Raw genomic sequence first — 21788 nt, forward strand, 5'->3', positions numbered from 1 at the left:
AAGCAGGTCATATTTTACATTATCATGATATTGTTATGCACATTGTGCTTTATCTTGGAACACTGAACTTTTATCACACTAGTTTTGTACATGACTCATGCTATGCCATGATGGAAAAACTTTCTTGAAGATGAAAAACATTTGTAATGTTGTAAAGTGGTGAAAGTGCACTTTTCATGGACTTTTTAAAAGGTAAAATATGTATATCTTGTGTATTTCTACAGAATATTATTTGTAACATTTTAAGTTCTGGCATGATCAGCTGAAATAAAACAGAGCGAGAAAAAAAAGCACATACTTTGTTTCATCCCAGTTTATGCCTGAAAAGTTATGTTTTGTCTCCACTGATTAGCATATGTGATTTGAATGATAAATACCAAGACAAATCATTACTCAGTGTGTACAACATGTCAGGCTGATGTGGAGAAGTCATTCATTGATTGATTTAAATTTACAATGTATTTCCACTTTGTGTTCGCAAAACCATGGAACAAAGATGTGTTACAATGATTATTATACAATAATATTTTGTCTGTTATGTACAAAAATAATCGAAACAATAATACAGTGCACTCCCGTTATAATGAAATTCCGGTTACAACAAAATAAAAATCCAGGTCGCAAAGCTATGGGATCTCTGTTTTTGTATTGTTTGTTTGTTCGGTTTTAACAAAATGTTGATATAAGGAAAGAAATCTGCCGGTCCCGAGCACTTCGTTATAATGGGAATCCACTGTACATGTACTAATAACATCACTTGCAAAACTTGGAGTCGTAAGAACCAAAGTTGGGGGGGGGGGATAAATAAAAGCATAGTTTACATTATTTAGCCCCCCCCCCCCCAAAAAAAAAAAAAAAAAATAATAATAATAATAATAATAATAATAATAATAATTGAGCACTCGGCACAACGCCAAAGCAGCTGCGACGGCACTTGGACGACGTTGGTGTGCCAGATCGAGTGCAAACGCTCCAAAAAGCAGCATTGCTGGGGACGGCACGAATCCTGAGAAAAGTACTGGAAGTCTAAGGTTCCAGGATGGAACTTGACGTGATATTAATCTCCAAGAGATATCTTGTGAAGATAGAGATAACAATAATAATGATAATAATAATAATAATAATAATAATAATAATAATAATAATAGATAAATAAATAAATAAAATAAAATAAAAAACAAAATAAAATATCATCATTACGAGATACATGTAACAATAAACAGAATGTATACCGGAATGGCATGAAGAACCACAACAATAACTAAAACTGAAGCTCCACAGTGAGAGAGAGATTATAAGAGGAGATGATTATGAAATAGAGGGATTGATGAGATAAGTTGAGATGAGAGGGGAAAGAAGAGATGGAAAGAGGGGAGGATATCAAGCAGGAGGATTGATAATTTCAAACAGAACATCTTTGTACAGTTTATTTCTAAATTGCCTCTTTGAAAGTACGCAACGCAGATATTTCTTGTAAACTTGTGCCCAATGAAATCCAGATTTCAGGCCCTGTGAATGTGTTGTTAACAGATAATGTTCATGTGCACACTCTCCCCACGAGGTGGTGTCATTGCATTACTCTGTAAAAGTGGAAATTTTCGCGGTGTTGAAATTTTCGCTCATTTCGCGCAACCAGAAACTAGCACTAAAATAAAAGCACGCGAATATTTTTGCTTGCCACATGTTCCCGTACTTACTGTCTTGATTCCGCGGAATTAAAAACGCGCGAAACTCTTCTTACCGGGCCGAGCGCGAATAGTTGCGCGAAAATATCCACTTTTACAGAAATGCGATGGTAATTATTTCGGGTCTGTGTCTGTGCTTGATTACCCCAACACCGGTCCTGCAAGTGTATTGTTAACCATGTCACTTGATTGTGTTTTGTTTGTTTGTTTGTTTCCAAAAGTTTAGGAGGAAAAGCTGACTGAACTGTCTCTTGTCAATCTTTCTTCTTCTTCTTCTTCTTTTTTCATTAGAATTATTTTCATAATTATAGACCCAACGAGGATAAAACACACGATGTCGCGAACCTGCCCGATTATATTCAATTTGGTATCTATTGGCATTGCACGTTGGTATCAAACTTCAGAAAAGATTCCTTTTGTTTCTTCAGCTCCGGAGCAACCAATCAAAATTCAAACATTTTAATGTTTAACAATATTATATGCAATCATGCTTTACTTACTGGAGTCACTTCCCAGACAAACCGCATGATGTACTCTATGATAACTTGTCATAAGATCTTATACTTGTACATTATTGTATAGATATAATGGTTCCATGACATTATTTTTGCTCCTGCAACAATTTATTGCTCCCATGAAATCTCTGCACTCTAATCCAACCATAAAATTTAATTCTACCAACAAACCTTATCCTATAATCCTCACGTCAAACTAAACCTGAAACCCTGTCACAACCCTAATCCTAACACTCGTTGGAAGTCCTCGGAGAAAATATAGGACTGGAGCAATAATAATAATTTGTCGCAGGAGCAGAATATAATGTCGTGTCACTAGATGATACACACCGATGAATAATAATCACGGAGCTATAAGATTCGCACCACACCAATGAATTTGGTGGTCGAAATAGTTGTCTGCTATCAACTTTCTACTCCAAGTGTTTACCAGAATAATACAAGTTTCGAGCAAATCTCTTCATTATGATTGTGAAAACTAAAAGTTTTTAAAAATTTTTGTTGTGTGTTTCTCCTTGCTCGCTCGCTCGTTAGCTCCTCTTAAATGTGATATACAGGAACAGAGAGTAAAATAGATATTGGATATTGATAGACAATGTTGTAGAGTGATCACCAACATACTTTGAAGTTATAGACAACCTTCTCCTGCATGCAGTGTTGATACTTTCATGAATTTTCATGAGACCTCTAAGTTCGTATAGTCTTGAAAATGGTTTCATCCGTTCACACACGTATTGACACAGATGTAATCTAAGGCAATCTCGTTGGATGGCAGCTGTGTAATAGGATATAATGGAGAGGAACGAACAATGAATATTTCATGATCAGTTCTGAGGCCTTACCAGGGCACAATGGAGCATTCCGAAGGTTATCTTATACAGTATACGTGCTGGACAATATTATTCTCGTCATGATGGTCAGATTCCTGGAAGCAGGGGATACGATGGATCTAAACCGTCCAAAGTCAAACGATTTTTTTTTTTAAAGTCAAAGAATAGTTGTTTCACATGGCAGACATGAAAGAAACCGAACAGTGTACAACTTTGGGTGAAATTGCGAGCTTTATATAGAACAAGAATTATTTTACAATTTCATCTGAGCTTTTAAGCATTTTGTTTTTTATATGCACTCTAAAAAATCCTGGTCAGAACTCAGAACTCAGAACTGACCCGAAACCGGGTCCGTTGGGGTCACATCCAATTCCGGGTCAAAAATGACTTGGAATGTGGTCATGAAGACCCGGAATGGGGTCACCCTGACCCAATTCATGACTCTGAATGGGTCATATCGTCTGACCCCATTCCTTGTTATTTCTGACCCGGAACGGGGTGTGACCCCAACGGACCCTTTCCGGTCAGTTCTGACCCGGATGTTTTAAGAGTGTGGATTTAAAAATTGTTGCATCATTCAATACACTCGTTTACGACATTGACGAAGCGTTTATGCAAAGAACATAGATACATAATACGAGCTATGAACTATAGGTCAATGAAAATGGATTACACAATTTCTTAAGCTTAATTATGTCCCAATGCCTTTCCTGAATTTCCGGACCCTTGTAGATGTTGGTGGGCAAGGGAATTGTACCGAGGTGATTAAAATACTTTTTAATTCAAGATTCAAGATATTTCATTGTCATGTGAAAAAAAATATATATATACATATATATATATATATATATATATACACAAAAATTGCTTATTTGTGCAAAGTACATCGTGGTGGTAAAAACAGCGCGGTAATCACTCGGTATAAACAGGGAGGCATGAAAGCTTATCCGGGCAATTACCCCCGGCTTAATACTGGTTAGTGGTAAGGTAAGAATAAAGATTAGGGTTAGGAGTTTAGGTTAGGGTTAGGATTAGGATTAGGATTAGGGCCAAGGGAAGGGTCGGGGTAATTGCCCAGGGGTAATTGCCCTAGACCCCATGAAAGATATACACAATGACATTCAATACATAATACACACAACAGCAAGAGACAAAAAATCTGTAAAACATTGCACAAGGTGTTTTATGGAAAGAGAAAAAGATAACGTATAACTCCAACAGGATAGCTGAATTTAAGCGGTATATGGACTTATGCGTTCTTCGGCTTCTTAAAAGCTTTATCAGAAAAGGTTTCGCTATAAAACCAGATGTATAAAGCGATCCAGGCTGAGCTCAGTAGAAATCTGCTTTCACTGATCCCATTCAGGTGCCTCTTATTATATACATAACAAAAGAGTAAAGATGCGAGATCAGCAGACGCTCTATTCATACCTTGCGCCCGATCAATCAATAATTGTATTGTTTGATGGCATGTTGACCGTGGAAAGGGATACTGTTACGGCACATTTTGGTAAATCGGCACATTTTTGGTAAATTACCAAAATGTGCAAGTTACCAAAATGTGCCGTCACTATGTGACGGCACATTTTGGTAACTGCACATTTTGGTAATTTACCAAAATGTGCCGATAGTCCACCTATACCTGACGGGATATGTCACCAAAATGTGCAGTTAAAAGTGGATTTGCCAGCACATTTTGGACAATCTGCACATTTTTGTAACTGAACTAAAAACCCATAGATGGGCTTGAGATTTATAATACTGTCAAGGAGTTAAGGTGATATGGTCCTGCTGCAGCAGTAAAGACAGGCAAGACACCTATTTAGCTCACCCGAGCTGAAGGCTCGAGTAAGCTATTGCGATTGCTTTTCATGCGGGTATGCTGTGTGACCTGCGTGCCAGGTGCGTGGGGCTGACAACTCAGTGAAGGAATTCCTCTGAAGGAATGGCAGAAGTACCACAGAATGTCATTAATTTGGCCGCATACGGGGACTGCGAGATACATGCGTGGGAGTTGCCTGCGAGGTGCTGCCGCTAAGGGCCTCCTACTGGCGTTCTACGTGTACCTCTGCGGGCAATTCCCATGTTGTAAACTTAGCTGCGGGTAAATCGGACTTGCGTGCGCACCTCCGGGCAAATACAGGCGAGATACGCGCTTATAGGTACTGTCAGGTGCGGACCAACTGCGGAGAGCTCCGGGTAGCAAATTTGCTTCCCCGCAAGTCAAACTTCCCCAGATACGGTATGACAAGGCCTTGAGCATGTTCAAAATATGTTCCGAGTGATTTGCGGGGGTACACGCAGAACACCAGTAGGAGACCCTTACCGGCAGCACCTTGCAGACAACTCCCACGCAGGTACTTCGCAGTACCCGTAAGTCGCTCGTAACAGAAAACGGATCGGTTTCAAAGTTCTCGCGCAGGTCAAACGGAATACACGCAAGTAGAAGGTAAGTAGCACGCGTCTAGCAAATAAGACATAAGTGCGAAACTCGTAAACATTCTTGTCCGCCCGCAGAAAATTTTCCTGCGTGCTGAAAAAAATCCCTACTCGCAACAAGCCCGCGTAGCTTGTCTGGAAAGGGTGACACGGCCTTACAGGCAGTGTCACATCTTTCCGGGCAAGCCTTGCGTGCCACTTGCGAAGAACAATTTTCACTACCCAGAGGTCTCCGCAGATGACCTGCACGTAACAGTACCTAGCACGTATCTCACCCGTAGTCGCCTGGAGGCGCGCACGCAAATCCTTTTAACCCGTAACCACACCTTTGTCACACCTTTCCGGGCAAGCTACGCGGGCTTGATGCGAGTAGGGATTTTTTTAGCACGCAGGAAAATTTTCTGCGGGCGGACAAGAATGTTTACCAGTTTCGCACTTGTGTCTTACTTGCTGGATGCGTGCTACTTATGTTCTTCTTGCGGGTATTCTGTGTGACCTGCGTGCCAGGCGCGTGTGGACTGACAACTCAGAAATTCATCTGAAGGAATGGCAGAAGTCCAACAGAAATGACAGAATGTCATTATCTTGGCCGCGCTGACCGCATACGGGGACTGCGAAGTACCTGCGTGGGAGTTGCCTGCGAGTTGCTGCCCAAAATTTGGCTGCGGGTAAATGGGACTTGCGTGCGTAGCTCCGGGCAACTACGGGCGAGATAATTTCCTGCGGGCTGGGAAAACCTTACTCATAACAAGCCCGCGTAGCTTGCCCGGAAAGGTGTGACACGGCCTTTAGGCTGCCGAACTCATTCGGTGGGGACAAAAACCACCTGCACTTACAATTTGTTTTTGTGATGATTGTGGAGGAGCAGAAAGTTACCAAAATGTGCAGGACATTGACGGCACACTTTGGTAAATTTACCAAAATGTGCCGTAACATAGTTAAGGCACATTTCGGTAACTGCACATTTTGGTAATTTACCAAAATGTTGCAAATTACCAAAATGTGCCGTAACAGATACATGTACCGATTGACTGCTTTCGCACAGGTGGATTACCAACCTGTCCGTTCTCTGTCAACTTGCAAACAGAATCTCGTTTGGGGGCATTGAAGGCGCTCGGAGAATTCGGGAGGAACCGGATATACATTATAATTATATACCTCTATAGCGATTTACCGTACCGGAAATATTGTCATAATTATATTCTTTTTGGTCAGTGACGAACAGTACCCTGAGAGACATATTTAGCATTTTGCATAAGGAATAGTTGTGTAGGGCATATGTTTGAAGTATACACCATTAATTAGTATTTTGCGTTTAGTGATAAAGTAGTGATATAGTAGGCCTATATAACTGATGATAAAAAGTTCTCTTCAGAGACAGCGGGATGCATCAGACGGCATGGCAAGTCGTCTGAAAACTGGTGATGGGCGCTATGATAAAATAGATGCATTATCATGAGCTGCATGTTGCGACCACAGAACTCTTACATAGAGTTCTGTGGTTGAGACTCAGAGGAGCGTCAAGAATTTCCTTAGGCGGTGCTCCGTTAATATCGGAGGCAGACGACATCGATGTCCATCCATCGATGTGTAGGCCTATATACTGCATGAAAGGGCTCCGACACGTCGCTGCGTTTGAGCGAACGTACGAGCTGTCACTCCGGTTGGCATCGTCCATATTTCATGTTGATGACAGTGAACACAATGATCTGCGAAAGATTTTAGATGCTTCCGATGATGAATGTTGTCCTACTAGATGAACAACAGCGTTTTGTGGTCGGAGTCTGCGTGCAGACGTTCCTGCGATGCGGCTACCACAAGGAGTGCATTATAGGTTTATGATAATATACCCGATGCGCTGATCAGAGCCATACGAAAAAAAAAAACCAAAACTCTTTGATTCCTCCCCCTCCTATCACCTGACAGATTTACTAAAATATTATGCATCTTTATCATCTGTAGACAGCTATAGTGCAATATGCGCTTTTTGAAGTGTCTGCAGAAGAAAAAGGAATGAGTCTTGTTCAGATTTCTTCATTGACAGTGGGGTGGTGGTGGGGGGGGGGGGGGTAGGGCTATATCACGGTACAAAATTCTGCCAAAGACACTATGCAGGGCCGGCGCACTTTTTCAAAAGTGTGGGGGCCCACTTCCGGGTTTCATGAGCTAACAAGCAAAAAAAAAAAAAAGGTCCTCAGCTCATCTCTCCCCGTCCCCGTCCACTTCCGGGTTTCTTCAGCTGACAAGTAAAAAAAAAACCAAAACAAAACAAAAAGGTCCTCAGCTCATTCTCTCCCCTCCCATTTTAGTGCCACTTACGTACTTCCGGGTTGAGAAAAGTGTGGGGGCCCAAAGTGATGACACCTTATGTATTCCTTTGTATGGTGCACAAAAAGTGTGGGGGCCCGAGCCCCCACGGCCTCCACGGCTGCGCCGCCCCTGCTATGAGTAAGGCATACTAGTTCTTATCAAATTAGATAAAATAAAAATGCTTATGTCCAGTCAGTACAGTGTATTGAGCTGATTCGAATACTTTGAACATTGTTTGAGGTCGTGCCATAGCAGGGGAAATAAGACAACCCCGGGAAGCCTACTTACTTAGTATTTGCTTTGCGAAGACACATTGCATTCATCAGTGCAAAAGACAAATTAGCACATGACTTAATCAAATAAGTCATGCGTCAATTCTTCTTTTGCACTGATCAATGCAGTGTGATACCAGTCATTTCCATAGACCCACTGCTAGCATGCTGCCGCATTTGATGGGTTCTGAATATAGATAACCAGATCTGCAGGAATCTATTTCAGTGTTTCCAAGGAAAGGTAGTGGGAGTTCCATGATAAAGAGCTGTCTTTGTTACGATTGTAAGTGGAAAATGAACAAATTGAAACAAAAATTTCATCAGTTACTAGTATCATAACATTTTTGACCCTGTAACTATAATCATCACTTTCTCAAGTAAAGTTCCCTTCCTCATATTCATCGCGTTGTGTCTGGTGTTGTTGTTTTTTACCCCGCTCTTTTCACTGGAAAATATAATGAGTATTGAGAGTGAAATAATTTGACGAAGAATAGGCCAAACTCAGTTTGTTTAATAGTACTTGTATACTGAGTCTTTGAACATAACCTATTAAAATGGTGTAGAGACAACACTCACATTATGTACACAAAAAGCACTGCTCGAGTGATGTGCACAGAACTCTTGTGACCCAATAGGATTGACACCACTTGCCCAAAAGAGGGCGTTTTTCGGGATGCCAAAAAAACTGATAAAATCGAGAAGATCGGCATAATCATCGACCGACAGAGAGGTATCGCCGATGTTGCCGAAACGTCTCCATATCACTGGAATTACCCGGTAATTTGGATGTATTCGCTCTCAGGATATCCTATCAGAATTCCTCTAGCTGCAATGGCAAGTTGATTGCTGATTCTATCATCGAAACGTTCTGCAGACTCTATTTTAGCGAACTAATAGCTGTTCGGGTCACACCTATATTTTGTGCACACGGATAGATACGTATTCGTGCGGTGTAAGTCGCCTATCGGTTGTCACTGTGTGTTTTTACCGCAGGAAAATCACGAAAACTGTAATTCGATGTGAGGGGCTACTGTGCCTGACATTTTGTGCACCTGCTCGTTAGCACCCCGCGTACCAACTGCTTGCTGGTACCTTGGAACTATCCATATTTTTTTGTGTGACGATTGCCTAGATCTAGACACTCAAGAATTTGGCAAGGAATTCAGCTGTCAGGGGGTTTACCTACACCGACTTCCCCACCGCCCTACAAATTTACGAGAAACGAGTGTCTTGAGACCGAGAGCTGACAACAACAGCCATGGCTGATGAGGACTTGCTCTTCGATGATGTTTATGAGTTGTGTGAAGTCATTGGAAAGTAAGTCCTTAATCACGTTAATGATAATATAATATCGACATTTGCTACATCTAACGGTTAGAACTGGTCTAACATGAATAGAAAACTATTTGTACTTTCTATGTTCATTTTGGGTTTAAAAAATACTGCGTCTAACGTAAGAGTCTACGTCATAAATGTACATTGTCATTGTACATGTGGAGTTCCTGCCTTATTTTCATATTTGGATGCTAACACAAGCAGATTGAATTTTGGTTCGTGCTTTTCCTATGATTTTTATTTATTCATTTATTTATTTATTTTTTGTCTATGATCAGGCAAACCAGTTTCAGTTACACACCTAAATATTGAGCAAGAAGGAAGACATTTCTTTCCTTTGCTTTCACCTTGCAGTACTACTGCCACTGGTTCTGATATTAAGCCCATCCCACAGTAGTTTCCATCTTATTTGAATGTGAAATGAGGTAGAAATTATCAACTGTTGTTCTAGACCAATGCAATCATGGGATGACTTCATTTCTTTAATGAGTGAAAAGTGACTATTATAATGATACACTGCATAGGTAAAAATATACATAAAACATGCATTAGATTGTGTTGTTGTTGTTCATAGCCAGATATTGCTGGAATATAAATGAGAAATCTATCCCAACACAGCCAAGAAACCCATCTAGATATGTGTCTGAATCCATCCAATTTACATAGACTCTACTTCTCTAGTCCATCTCGTCAATGTTAGGCAGTGAAACTACAATGTACAATTGTACATTACATGTGTATGTACAAGTATTCTACACTGTACAGTATGTTGACCACGTTCTGCTTTAACTATATATAACTATAACTATTCTAACTCAAAGTATTGCATCTGTGGTGTGAAAGGGAGAGTGCACATGAGGGGAAAAGGGTTGTGGTTGAATTTACGCCTTCTTGTTTTGTTTTGCATGTTACAATGTATTATTTCTAATGTGTTTCGGAGTATTTAGGTACATTTGTAATGTACATCAACTTCTTCTACATAAATGACTCCTCATGATATTATTGCTTTTTGAGGTTAAACCATCTTGAAGGAGGAAGGAGAATACAATACAAAACAATTTTCACAATATAATACAATACAATACAATATTGGTACATACAATTTGTAAACAAATATTCAAGTTTTATCATTCGTGCAATGGTTCGAATATGAATTACATTTGGTGCAAGTTGAACCGTTCTATTCAACTCTGCTTCGCGTTGTTGAATAGAGCGGTTAAACTTGCTCCCTCGTGTAATATTCGGAACCATAGTATTGCACTCATAAACAATGAATACTTGTATACTGGATTACGTATAGCACTCTTACAATAAAAGGGAACATGTATCACAGGGCTTCACAAAACGTTCACTGTGAATTTACATAAAAGAGATAGCGAAAAACATGAAGATTAAAACTGAGTGAGGGGTTGTGTTTTATTGCACCAACCTGCTCCTTGTTTTGCACTTTCGAAAAATTTATATACAACATCTTGTAAGTAGGCTTACCATTACCTTTGTTGGGCACTCAGGTCAGTGACATTTGAAATACTGCTGATGGTAGAAATCATTTAGTAAACCTTATGTTCCAGTGCCCATCTTTATGTCATTAAACTAGTTGTACAAAGGACAAGTTGTAACCATGGACTGGATAAATATCTTGTTTCATGATACATTTCTATAAGACATTAACTTTTAGAGGGTTTAAGAAGAGACTGGTTATTTGTAGTGTTAACAGTTAGCCATAACAATACCACATCTGTGTGATACTATCATGACCTACAGTTTCCCAATTTATTTCTGCATGCATGTATTACAGACTAGTGTAATAATTTTTGGTATTATTTAGTGGGTTTCAGAACCTAATAGTGTAGAGCCAATTTGTTCATTGAAAATGAATAAAAACTAAGGTCCTGAATGTTTTTCAACCATTATGTGGGTCCTTCCTTTGAATATTACCTTGTACAATGTATATATTCCCAAATTCATTTGGGCATTTAAATACAAATCAGTCCAGAACTTACATTGTAGATTAGGCCAGCACATGTTCCAGCTCTACATATACACGTATCATGCATTTATACACTGTTGTAGTTCAGTTGCACACACTGAAGTACATGTACTGTGCCATCAAGCAATTTGAAATGGCAATTTCAACTCTGATGTGAAGGCAGCTACTGTGTACTTTGTATGGTGTTTGTGAATGATGACAAAGTCCATTGTGACTGAATGCTATGCCTGAATCACTGTGGAAAGCTGGGAGAAGGGCCTTTTCATTAAAACCCTTCTGTTACTTCACCTCTCCTTCATAATGCTTAAAGGATGTGTACAGTTCTGGACGAGGTGAGGATTTACATCGTGTAGCTGTTAACGTTTTGCGAGATATTCAGAAACCACTCAATGAGATGTCAAAGAGCATGCAATTCTAAGGGGTATCAAAAGTTTGTTTGATGAAAATCGGTTTTGAAATGGCTGAGATATCCAGAAGCAAGGTGAAACAAAGAGATCCTACGCCTTTTATTATTATCACTTTTTTTGATATCTCAGCCATTTGAAAACCAATTTTCATCAAATGACTGTTGAATCCTTCTTAAAATTACGAAGTATACTCTTTCACATTTCATAAGAGGTTTCTTATTATCTCACTTTATAGGAATGTTAACTGAATCCCCACCTCAACCAGTACTGTACCACGCAGGTTGTAGACTTTCTTAGTTAAAAATACAAACTGTATGTATGCATACGAAAACATATTTTTGGGTAAATCATACAAAAACATATTTTTGGGTAAATCATACTAAAACATATTTTTGGGTAAATCATACAAAAACATATTTTGGGGTGAATCTCCCTTGGAGTGAGCTGTGTAACAGTTTGTGTAACTGTGACATACCATCGTTGAATAAGATTGCTTTTGGTTTGCTTTTCTGTATGATGTATGTGCTTGTGTGTGTGCATGTTTTGTCTGTAAAGATGTCCTTCAAAATTGCTGACCCTATACACAAAGAAACTACACTATACACTGTCTTGTAAACAACTTTAAATGGTGTAAAAATATATTTGTAATGTATTATTACACACTTACTCACAATTGTCTAGATGATACCATCATCTGATGTTCAAAGCAGGTAGAAGTGTATTTCAAACCTTATACAGTGGATGGTATGCTATAAAATTTACTGACATTTCCTACATGTAATTTTCTGAGTTGACTGATGCCCTTTTGTTAATATTTCTTCATTGGACAGTTGTGGACCTACAGCGTACAAATGTATGTTCTGTTTTTATCTTGATGAAATGTCAGGGAGGCCATAGCTGATTTTAAATGTTTGAATACTTGTCAGCCTCTAGGGAATTATTGCCAGACCTTTGTTGTATATTGTGTACATTTTTATACTTCAAAGGAGTACATTGTATGTACAGGTGGGGAGGGGGAATAGGACACTGTGCAGTTCCTAATGTACATTTATTGTAATGAGGCCAGCTGTTCAAAATTGGTAAAAATGACTATGGAATTCAGTGCATCCAGTCCCAGAATTCATAGGTCTTCAACATTACAGAATATTGTCTTTTATGGACATTTTTGTGTGATGCGGATGGGTTTTGCAGTAATTGCTGTACAATTGTATGAAGTTCAAGCACTTTTTATTTTGTCTCTTTATAAAGTCTTCTTATCATGAAAAGGCTATTATTGGGAAGCTTTGATTTATAGATGAGTTCAAGTTTATAATGTACAAGTGTACATTGTATGTCAATCACAAAGTTTTCAATGTGTAATGTAACATGTTTTATGCATACTCTTTGTTATGGCAGCAGAAAACAGTGATATCATACCTATTTGTATTTAATGTAGATATTTAATGATATTTCATCCAAAGGCAAAAGTTTGAAATTACATGCACATAATTGTAGGAAAATGTAAATATTTAAAAGTACATTAATGTCATATTTCACAAGTCATGGGTCATCATGAAGAATATTGAAGTCAAGATTAAAAAAGAAAAGAAAAAGTAGACCTCTTTCATGATAATGACGGTAATGTAGCACTTAACACAAACACATTTGTTGATCATCAAGGATAGATTCTTTTCCAGAGACGTGACAGCTGTTTCTTTATTCATGAGTGACTGATATTGAAATATTCGTAGTGCACATTATATTCTGTACATGTATACATTGTATGTACATTTTATTCGTGCACTAAGCGTATTGTATGTGTTTAATCTTTTTAGGTCTAATTGAATGAATGTACATATTATGTACTACATGTATACTGACTCATTCCCCTGCCCAAAATAATGAATGTTTTAATAATCTGAAAAGAAATTGTGTGAAACCAAACCCTTGAACACCAACATTCAGTTACAAACCCTTTTACTGTAAATGTTGTTGCATCCCACACATGGCACATAATGTACGATTGCACCAAGCATGCAAAGTATAGAAAGATGTTCAATACATAAAGTCTCTTGTCATACTGTATACTGTTACAGTATGACAAGAGACTTTGTATTGAACATCTTTCTATACTTTGCATGCTTGGTGCACATTGCTTCTACTGTGTATTGCTCACAAGTTCATGCCTTCATTGTTGCATTATCTTCTAGTTGCATAGACCAGGGTTTGTACTTTGTATCCACCATCTGAAAAGACAATCAAACAATGGGTTGACCTTTTCCCCAACAGACAAAGCTGTCACATGGCTTTAATCTGATGCTCAGCCACCTGATTGAAGTCTGCACCCACAGAAAAGACTACTGGATTATCATTAGTGGGAAGTATCTTAAACACTAAATGATAGACGAGGGGGGCATTTGCAGGCCTGGCAAGGTTGTGTGCCACACTTCTCCTCGGCTATGTTTGCCCTCATTATTTGTGATGACATGTCCAGACCATAAACTGTATGATAGGAATTTGGCATGGGACACACATTAGTACAATGTAGCTTGTGCATAAATGTCCAGCATATTACAAATTGTCCTGTGTACTTTGAGACTGCATATGGCATGTAGCAGCTACTGCTTTAAAATTGAAAAGAGATGAAACAGCACCTACTTGTAATTGTACATGTACATTGTAGATGACATCTTGCAGAACTTTGGTTTGCATTAAAAAATTAATCGAGATAAAGTTTACTTGAAAATTATAAACTGTATGAAGACACAGTGAGATTCAAAATTGAGAAATCCATGGAACATTGAATTGTAATATGTTTTCATCGTTTTGTTATCATTGCTCTTAGGAGTTTCTTTGGTGACTACTTGTACATGTCATTATGCTGTCATCCTACATATTTTGTGCTAGGTTGGTAAAAATTTTGCAATTATATACACTTGTAATATACAGTACCTTCTTGCAGTTGATTTACAACCATACTCCTTGTGATTCCATTTTGAAAAGAAAAGTGAATCGTATACAAAGATTCTTTTATACTGGGTATTACAATATGAAGTACATGTAGTATTAATATTCATCTCATACAGTACAATGTATGAAACAGCTATTTTATTGCTGATGACTGATGTTTTACTTTTTTCCTTCTATCATTGGTGCTGCAATGTATTTTCAAAGAAGAGAATGCTGTATGTGAAACTGTGTATGAGTCTGTGTGTCCCTTATTCACATTAGGTACTGTATCTTTGAATACCTGTAATCAAATGGAGCACATAGAATGTGTCAGCGGTGCTTTCTTTTGCTATGTTTTCTTAAATGTGTGGGCTGTCACATACAATAGCATTTGTATCTCAAATGGTGATCCCTGCAATTACTAAGAACTTTGTGTGTGTGTGTGTGTGTGTGTGTGTGTGTGTGTGTGTGTGTGTGTGTGTGTGTGTGTGTGTGTGTATTTCACAGTACAGGGCAAGTGCAGTATGAGGAAAAATGACCAAGAACCTGTCTGGAAGCTAGATTAATCAGCACATACTGTACATGTTCAGTTTAAAATTTCAGTACAGCCTTTCAGTCTTGATCAGTGGCCCATACCATGGAATACCCAAAAGCCCCAGTCTCATAAAGAAGCCTGTAATTACTTTTAGGGCAATAAATGTCTCCACTCACAAATTAACCCTTTATACACATGTAGGGGAGCAAGAACCTCATGTATGCTTTTGTCTATCTTGACAAATACGCACAGTGGATCTACTGGGCAAAGCATATCTTAAATGTAGTTACATGCTAATTCTGATCGTGCTATCCGACCGCAGAATTATTGCAAGCAGTAAAGTTAGCTGATTCGGATCACATTTTCGTACTTACAGTGTGTGTGCTGCACTCACATGATCTGTCTACTGTACCCAGTATCCTTCATGTGACACAGCATGTCCTTGTTCGCCCTCTTCTTCCTACTCTTAGACCTGCAAAATTCCCTTTAAAAAAAATCATGGTTTCTTCTCGAACTAATGACATATTTGAAATTTCATAAACTTCAGTGCACAACAGTTATCTTGTTCATAGTAGCTGTTGAAAATTTTGACATAAATTATAATACAATTTACAGACTGTACACCATGCGTTACAACTGGAAGTACAGCTTGACAGTCACTCACTTACTCAGACAAAATGTGGAAGTCAGCCCTGTGTGTGAAAAGAGTGCACACTTGAAAAGTGCATTTCAGTCCAGGAATAATTTATTCAATATGCTACATGTAATTTGGTGTGCGATGTTTGACTACCAAAGATTGAGCGAAATGACTGAGTTTGGATGAAAAAATTGTGTTCCAGAATAAAAATGGGATTGTGTTCGCAATTGCTGTATTTCGCACAAGTTTTGGTGCTACATTACATATACGGTCTTGTTTCAGATCAATGGTGTAACTGATGGACAAAATGGCTAAAATTTAGAATTGCTTTTCATGCTTTGAAATATTGCTGGACATTTCACTTAGGGTTGGTATTTAATGGGAAAAAATGTTTCAGAGCTCCCATATCAATGAAAAGGAAATTACGGGGAGGCAAACTGAAGCATGGGGCTAATTTTATGAAAAATTCATTTTTCCATTTTTTGACATAGAAGCATAAAAATATTCAACTTCTCTTTCCATCATTATCAATATTTCATGCTTCCAATATACACTCCAAATTTTAGTCAACATTTTTTTGATAAGGAGATGTAATTTTTTCATATTTGAGGAGGAAAACTAAAAATATGTCATTTTTTACAAAATGACCATTTCTTTTTTGAATTTCTTTATCAAAAATGAGAGAAAATGAATTACTAATGGTGTATACAAAACATGCTTAGGAAGTAACACAGTCATGTAGGTATCACCAGATTTCGGTCATTTTAACTTGTGATATTTTTCTGACTCAGGTGTTTCGGACGTGACTGTTAACAAAAGGCTATTGTTTCGGACGTGACACAGTAGTTAACATACAATTTAACTCATTTTAAGGTGAATAACAAAATCAATTTCATAAGAATTCAAATCTTAATGGTGGCCAAGCCACAGTTTATGCATAATTACTCTGTTAAAATGCATTCAACATATTGATAGTATACATGCAGGACATTCGTTTCGGACGTGACACACAATGTTTACACAAATTTGTGTCTCTAATGTTTGATACAAAGCCTTTCACAAAGCCTTGAACTATTGTCCTGGCAAAGCAACGCACTGTATCCCTTAAGCTTGCCTGCCACATTAAAGTGGTGAGGAAAAGCAAATTTATTACAAATGTCCTATGTTGGAAAAAGCTGTAATAGCCAATTCATGCAGAGTATTTAGTTATCAAGAAGCCTGCCATTACACAAGTTGGGTACAGGCAATATTGAGATACAGAAGGATTTAGTGATTCATGTCACCTACACACATTTGAAAAAGGTCAGTTTTACAAGTCAGGAATAATGATTGAAGACCACTATAAAGCTTTATAGATCAGTAAAATCCATAATGTTGTTTCGGACGTGACTCTTAAAAGTTTACATGACACAGAGTGAAATAAAGAGCTTGTAGATTCATGTGCATTCTATGCTGCCAAAAACTCAATCAACCCAGATTGTTTAGTACAAGTTTTCAAGAATACAGGATGTTCAAGTGGTTTTATGTCCTAGTGAGTGACCTGTGCTTTGTACATAACAACCAAGTCATGGCATCACTAGGATTTATAATCTCCTATTCATGATTTCTTATACAAATAATCAAGAATCAGTGTATAAATGATATGCATTTGATAAATTGCAACAACATTCTCCTGGTGAATTCAAACATATCCTTCGATTGAAGTAGAGCTCACTTGTCTGCTGAAATTGGTTTACTAGCTAGATAGATTACTACAGTAGTTACCTTTAGAACATCTGTCCAGTTAACTCCTGCACATGCAAACACGCGCAATTAACCTGTGCATTTATGCATATTCAAAGTGAGGAATGCTGTTACTTGTATTTTTGATACCTGTGACAAAGGTCGAATCATGGCCTCGAAATTTTGTAGAACTGTACTGGAATCAATTGGTCCTGCACTGTACCATCAGGAACAAGTAAAAAAAAAAAAAAAATGTTATTTGTAATAAAATGCTAAATATCCTTACTGCCATGGTATTTGTGACTGTAGGAACACAAGTTCTAGATAACGTTATGCATACACATATATATGCCATCGAAATTAAATATATTTAAAGGGTACTTTAGCAGGCAAGATCATATTAACCGGAACATCCCCTTATACCACTTTTAGTTGCCAGTTTGATTGTTTTGTTTGTGTCTATGTAATCATTAAATTCAAGTTTCGTTTTACATTTTCATTTACTTAAATTCATCTATTTACAAGTGCATTGCTTGTTCAAATATATTGCACTACCCTGTCTGTCTATGATGCAATGCCCTTTACTGTATGTGTTGGGACATTTTAAATGTACACGTATCTAGCTCACTTGGGGATGTACAAGTACAGTTCTTAAAATGTGTACACATGTCCTTTAAACATTCATTTTTATCAGCTATTCTAACACTAACTCAGCTTCTGGTTGGGAGTGGATGGTATATGATGTGATTTCAAGTTTACATCTCTTTAATTCAATTTGGAGTTTGATTGTTCTCCATTTATTATCATATGTCCGTATGCACAACCTGTAAAACTTGACTTGTCATATTTTGGTAGAGCAGATTGAGATGCACAGAAGAATGACCCTTATAGAATTGAGAAGGGGAGTTGTAAAAGTATCTTACTGCTCATAGCCCTCTCCCAGTTATTAGTACTCACACTCTAGTTTCATACATCTTTAATAATATCCCAGTTCAACTGCGCAGTGCACTAAGGTGGAACTTCATGGGGGGGGGGGGGGGATAGTTGACTAAGGGTAACTTGTCTGGATAGTTACATTTCCAGATCAAGTGATTATTCCTGACAAAATTGTTTATCAATGGGGTGCAGTTTATCTGAAATCAGGATTGACCCTACTCATACACTGTACAAGTAGGGAGAGAACTCTGACAATTTTATTTTCACAGTATTCTCAGTACTACAGTTTGTGTGTTTACAGAAGTTGATGTAACAAAATATCAATGAATTATTAATGAAACTGAATCAATATTCACAGCACTTTAGCATGACACTAATTTAATAACATACATGTACTGCTGCAGCACGCTTATGAGTTGCTGTGCAATGTATTGTACAGAAATATAACATGTGAATGTCCCATGAGAACATTATGCAATATCCATGTCCATACATGAATCAAATATTCTTGACAAATAAAGGTGAAAAAGAAAGAAAAATAAGTAATGGTAAGTTAATTTTTTTCCAAATAGTTTGCCTTGCATTGGTATTTCAATGAAACTGACTTAAAACACAAATGGATGTGAGCAAAATTGTATAGAATTCAAGTAAAAAGTAATGTTAACACTAATGTGTCACGTCCGAAACAGTGTTTACTATAATGCAAACATCTGTTGCTTTTCAAACTTACAAGACTTTAAATAAACTGCAGAGAGACTATGTAAGAGATATCAAATATGAGTTACATACTGAAGATATTACACATATTTTGAAACCCTATTCCCCATTTTCCCTCTGTGGATGAGGAAATGAAAGACACTCAGTTATCCCAATCCTAGGTTAAAATCAGGCATACTTGTTTCTCTGGGCAAGTAGGTGCCATTAGATAATGTTGGCTGTAGTTCATTCTACATCTTGTACCCTGTAAATGATAATGATACAAGAAGAATGAGTGAACAAATGTATATTGCTGTGTCTGGTCCATTTGTTTTAGGTTGTTAACACGTCACGTCCGAAACACCCTCTGTTTACATTTATTACTCCAAAATGTACAAATGAACCTGAGCTGACATAATTCATGCATACATTTAACCAGTATGTTGTTAAGAAAGTCAGACAAGCAACTATTTACCTGGTAAGTCTGTTAGTGGAGAACCTGACTTGAAAGTTATCATGTGTATGTTTCGGATGTGACATGGTGTTTCGGACGTGACATGTGTTAACGAAAAACGTAAAATTCCCAGAAAATTTTTATTAAAAAATGAATACTTTTCTAATATTCACAGACTCTTATGAGAGTAGCAGTGGTGATTTAGAAATGGTGAAAACTGTTAAGTTATATTTTTTTGTATTGATTATCTCAATTTGAAATTTGTTTCGGACGTGACAAAAAGTTAACGGAAAATTGTTAACAAAAATGTATTTTTGAATGTTTTCTATTCAAGCATGGGTGATGCCTTCATACTGCTACATGTAAATCTACACATCATTGGCCATGCCTTAAATAATGATTTGATGCTCTCTTTTTGAATTTACTTATTCCAAGCACTAATTCTACTAGACCCTAATTTGTTAACGGAAAATGTCACGTCCGAAACACCCCTTTAAAGGTAGTGTCACATACACATACGAGATGTTGTAGTGTTCCAATGGTGATAGGTATTTAGTATGACTCCTCTTCTTCTACAACAGCAATAATAAGATTTTAATTTTGGAAAGCTTCATAACATAATATTGATTATCCTAAAACCTTGTAAAATTTGTCCCTGAAGAATGGCACTTTTGGACCACGTATGCCTCCCTGGCAAGGAGATGAATTGACCACATAAGTTTGTTATGCTACGGGAGGTAGCACTTTTAGTGCCCTTTCAAACCACCAAAGGAAAAGGGAACACGACTTTGTACTTATTTTTTAGAGTTCATAAAGTAGTCATTTTCAAAGTTACACCATTGATCTGAAACAAGACCATACATACATTGCACACATGCCTACGCTGCAAGATGCATCATACATTGTACATGTGTCACAATATTATTATCATTTTTTTTTAAAGGGTAGTGTAAGTAAGTAAAGAGAAGCATACTGTACACTGGAATTTCATATAGAACACAACAGACCCTTTGAAAACACTTTTGGAGATCATGACGGGCATATAATCATTTCAGAGTCATCAAAATGGAATTTCAAAGACATCTTGCTGTCAATCCATTGTGAGTTCTGCATTCTTCTTCAATTTACTTCATCTTGGTACACTAAACAGTAGAGACAAACCAAACTGAGAAACAGAGCACTTTTTTTTAAAAGTTGAGCTGAAATTGAATCACAGAGTGCTGTTTTTCCCTCTGCAGTCTTGTTGAATGGCAAATTGCATTTTACTTTCATAAGCCAATGGTACATGTATGCACAGGAAAAGACCTACAGTACAAATTGTACCCTTTCCTGGCTAGCGTACTATATTGACCTCAGCTTGCAGTCAGACATAAAGTGAAGTCTCAATAAGGGTGTGGACATTTTCATTCATGTTTTTGCTTCTATCTGTTGGTTCTTCCTCTCTTCATGTACAGCTACGTACCCACTGTACAAATGTATATTGTAGCATTGGTAAGATATGCTATTAGTATTGTATGAAAACTGTAAGGGTACAATGGTAGGCCTACAAAGTTACAGTTTTATTATAGACAAGTAATGTACTGTATGTACTTTGTGTCGTCATGAGGGAGGCCCTGCTTTGTATTAAAGCCGTGCACTGTATGCAGTTGTACTGTACATGTTGTACCAGACAGAAAGCTGCCCCATACAATGTACAGTGTACACCGTGTCTAGAAACCTTTTTCAGAATGAGAAAGATATGCAATTTGTTTTGAATAGTGCATTTGCTGTATAGGCCTAATATTTTATGATATTGTAAAGTACCGGTAGTCATTTGTATAATCGGTTATTATAAGCATACGTACAAGTAACTGTATGTCTATGATCCATGTGAATGTGATTCATGAACACAAAGAATTAAGGGGAAAACTGTTTGTCAAATCAGTCAGTCTAGTGTAAGTTATTGTAGACCTTGGGTTATAGCATTGTTTCATTGCTAAACTGACAAGATCAACCAAGAAATCCACGTGCTTGCGTAATATCAAAATTCTTTATTCTAACATCGATACAAACAATACATGTAGCAATACAGCCATAAAAGTGGCAGCAAGCCGTTAC

At 37.6% G+C, this 21788-nt stretch overlaps 1 protein-coding gene across 1 annotated transcript in view; it reads left to right on the forward strand.

Moving 5' to 3' along the window:
* Nucleotides 1–8763: 8763 nt before the first annotated feature.
* LOC139716770 (peripheral plasma membrane protein CASK-like) overlaps nt 8764–21788 on the forward strand; it is a 198072-nt gene continuing 185047 nt past the window's right edge. The window contains exon 1 of the mRNA XM_071628307.1: nt 8764–9368. Within this exon, the coding sequence (XP_071484408.1) occupies nt 9310–9368 (59 nt within the window). The 5' untranslated portion in view covers nt 8764–9309. The remainder of the gene's footprint in view (nt 9369–21788) is intronic.

The sequence above is a fragment of the Diadema antillarum genome, unplaced genomic scaffold (assembly GCF_040938485.1).
Source record: "Diadema antillarum isolate AM-2024a unplaced genomic scaffold, OU_Dant_1.0 scf00000069, whole genome shotgun sequence".
Lineage (NCBI taxonomy): Eukaryota > Metazoa > Echinodermata > Echinoidea > Diadematoida > Diadematidae > Diadema > Diadema antillarum.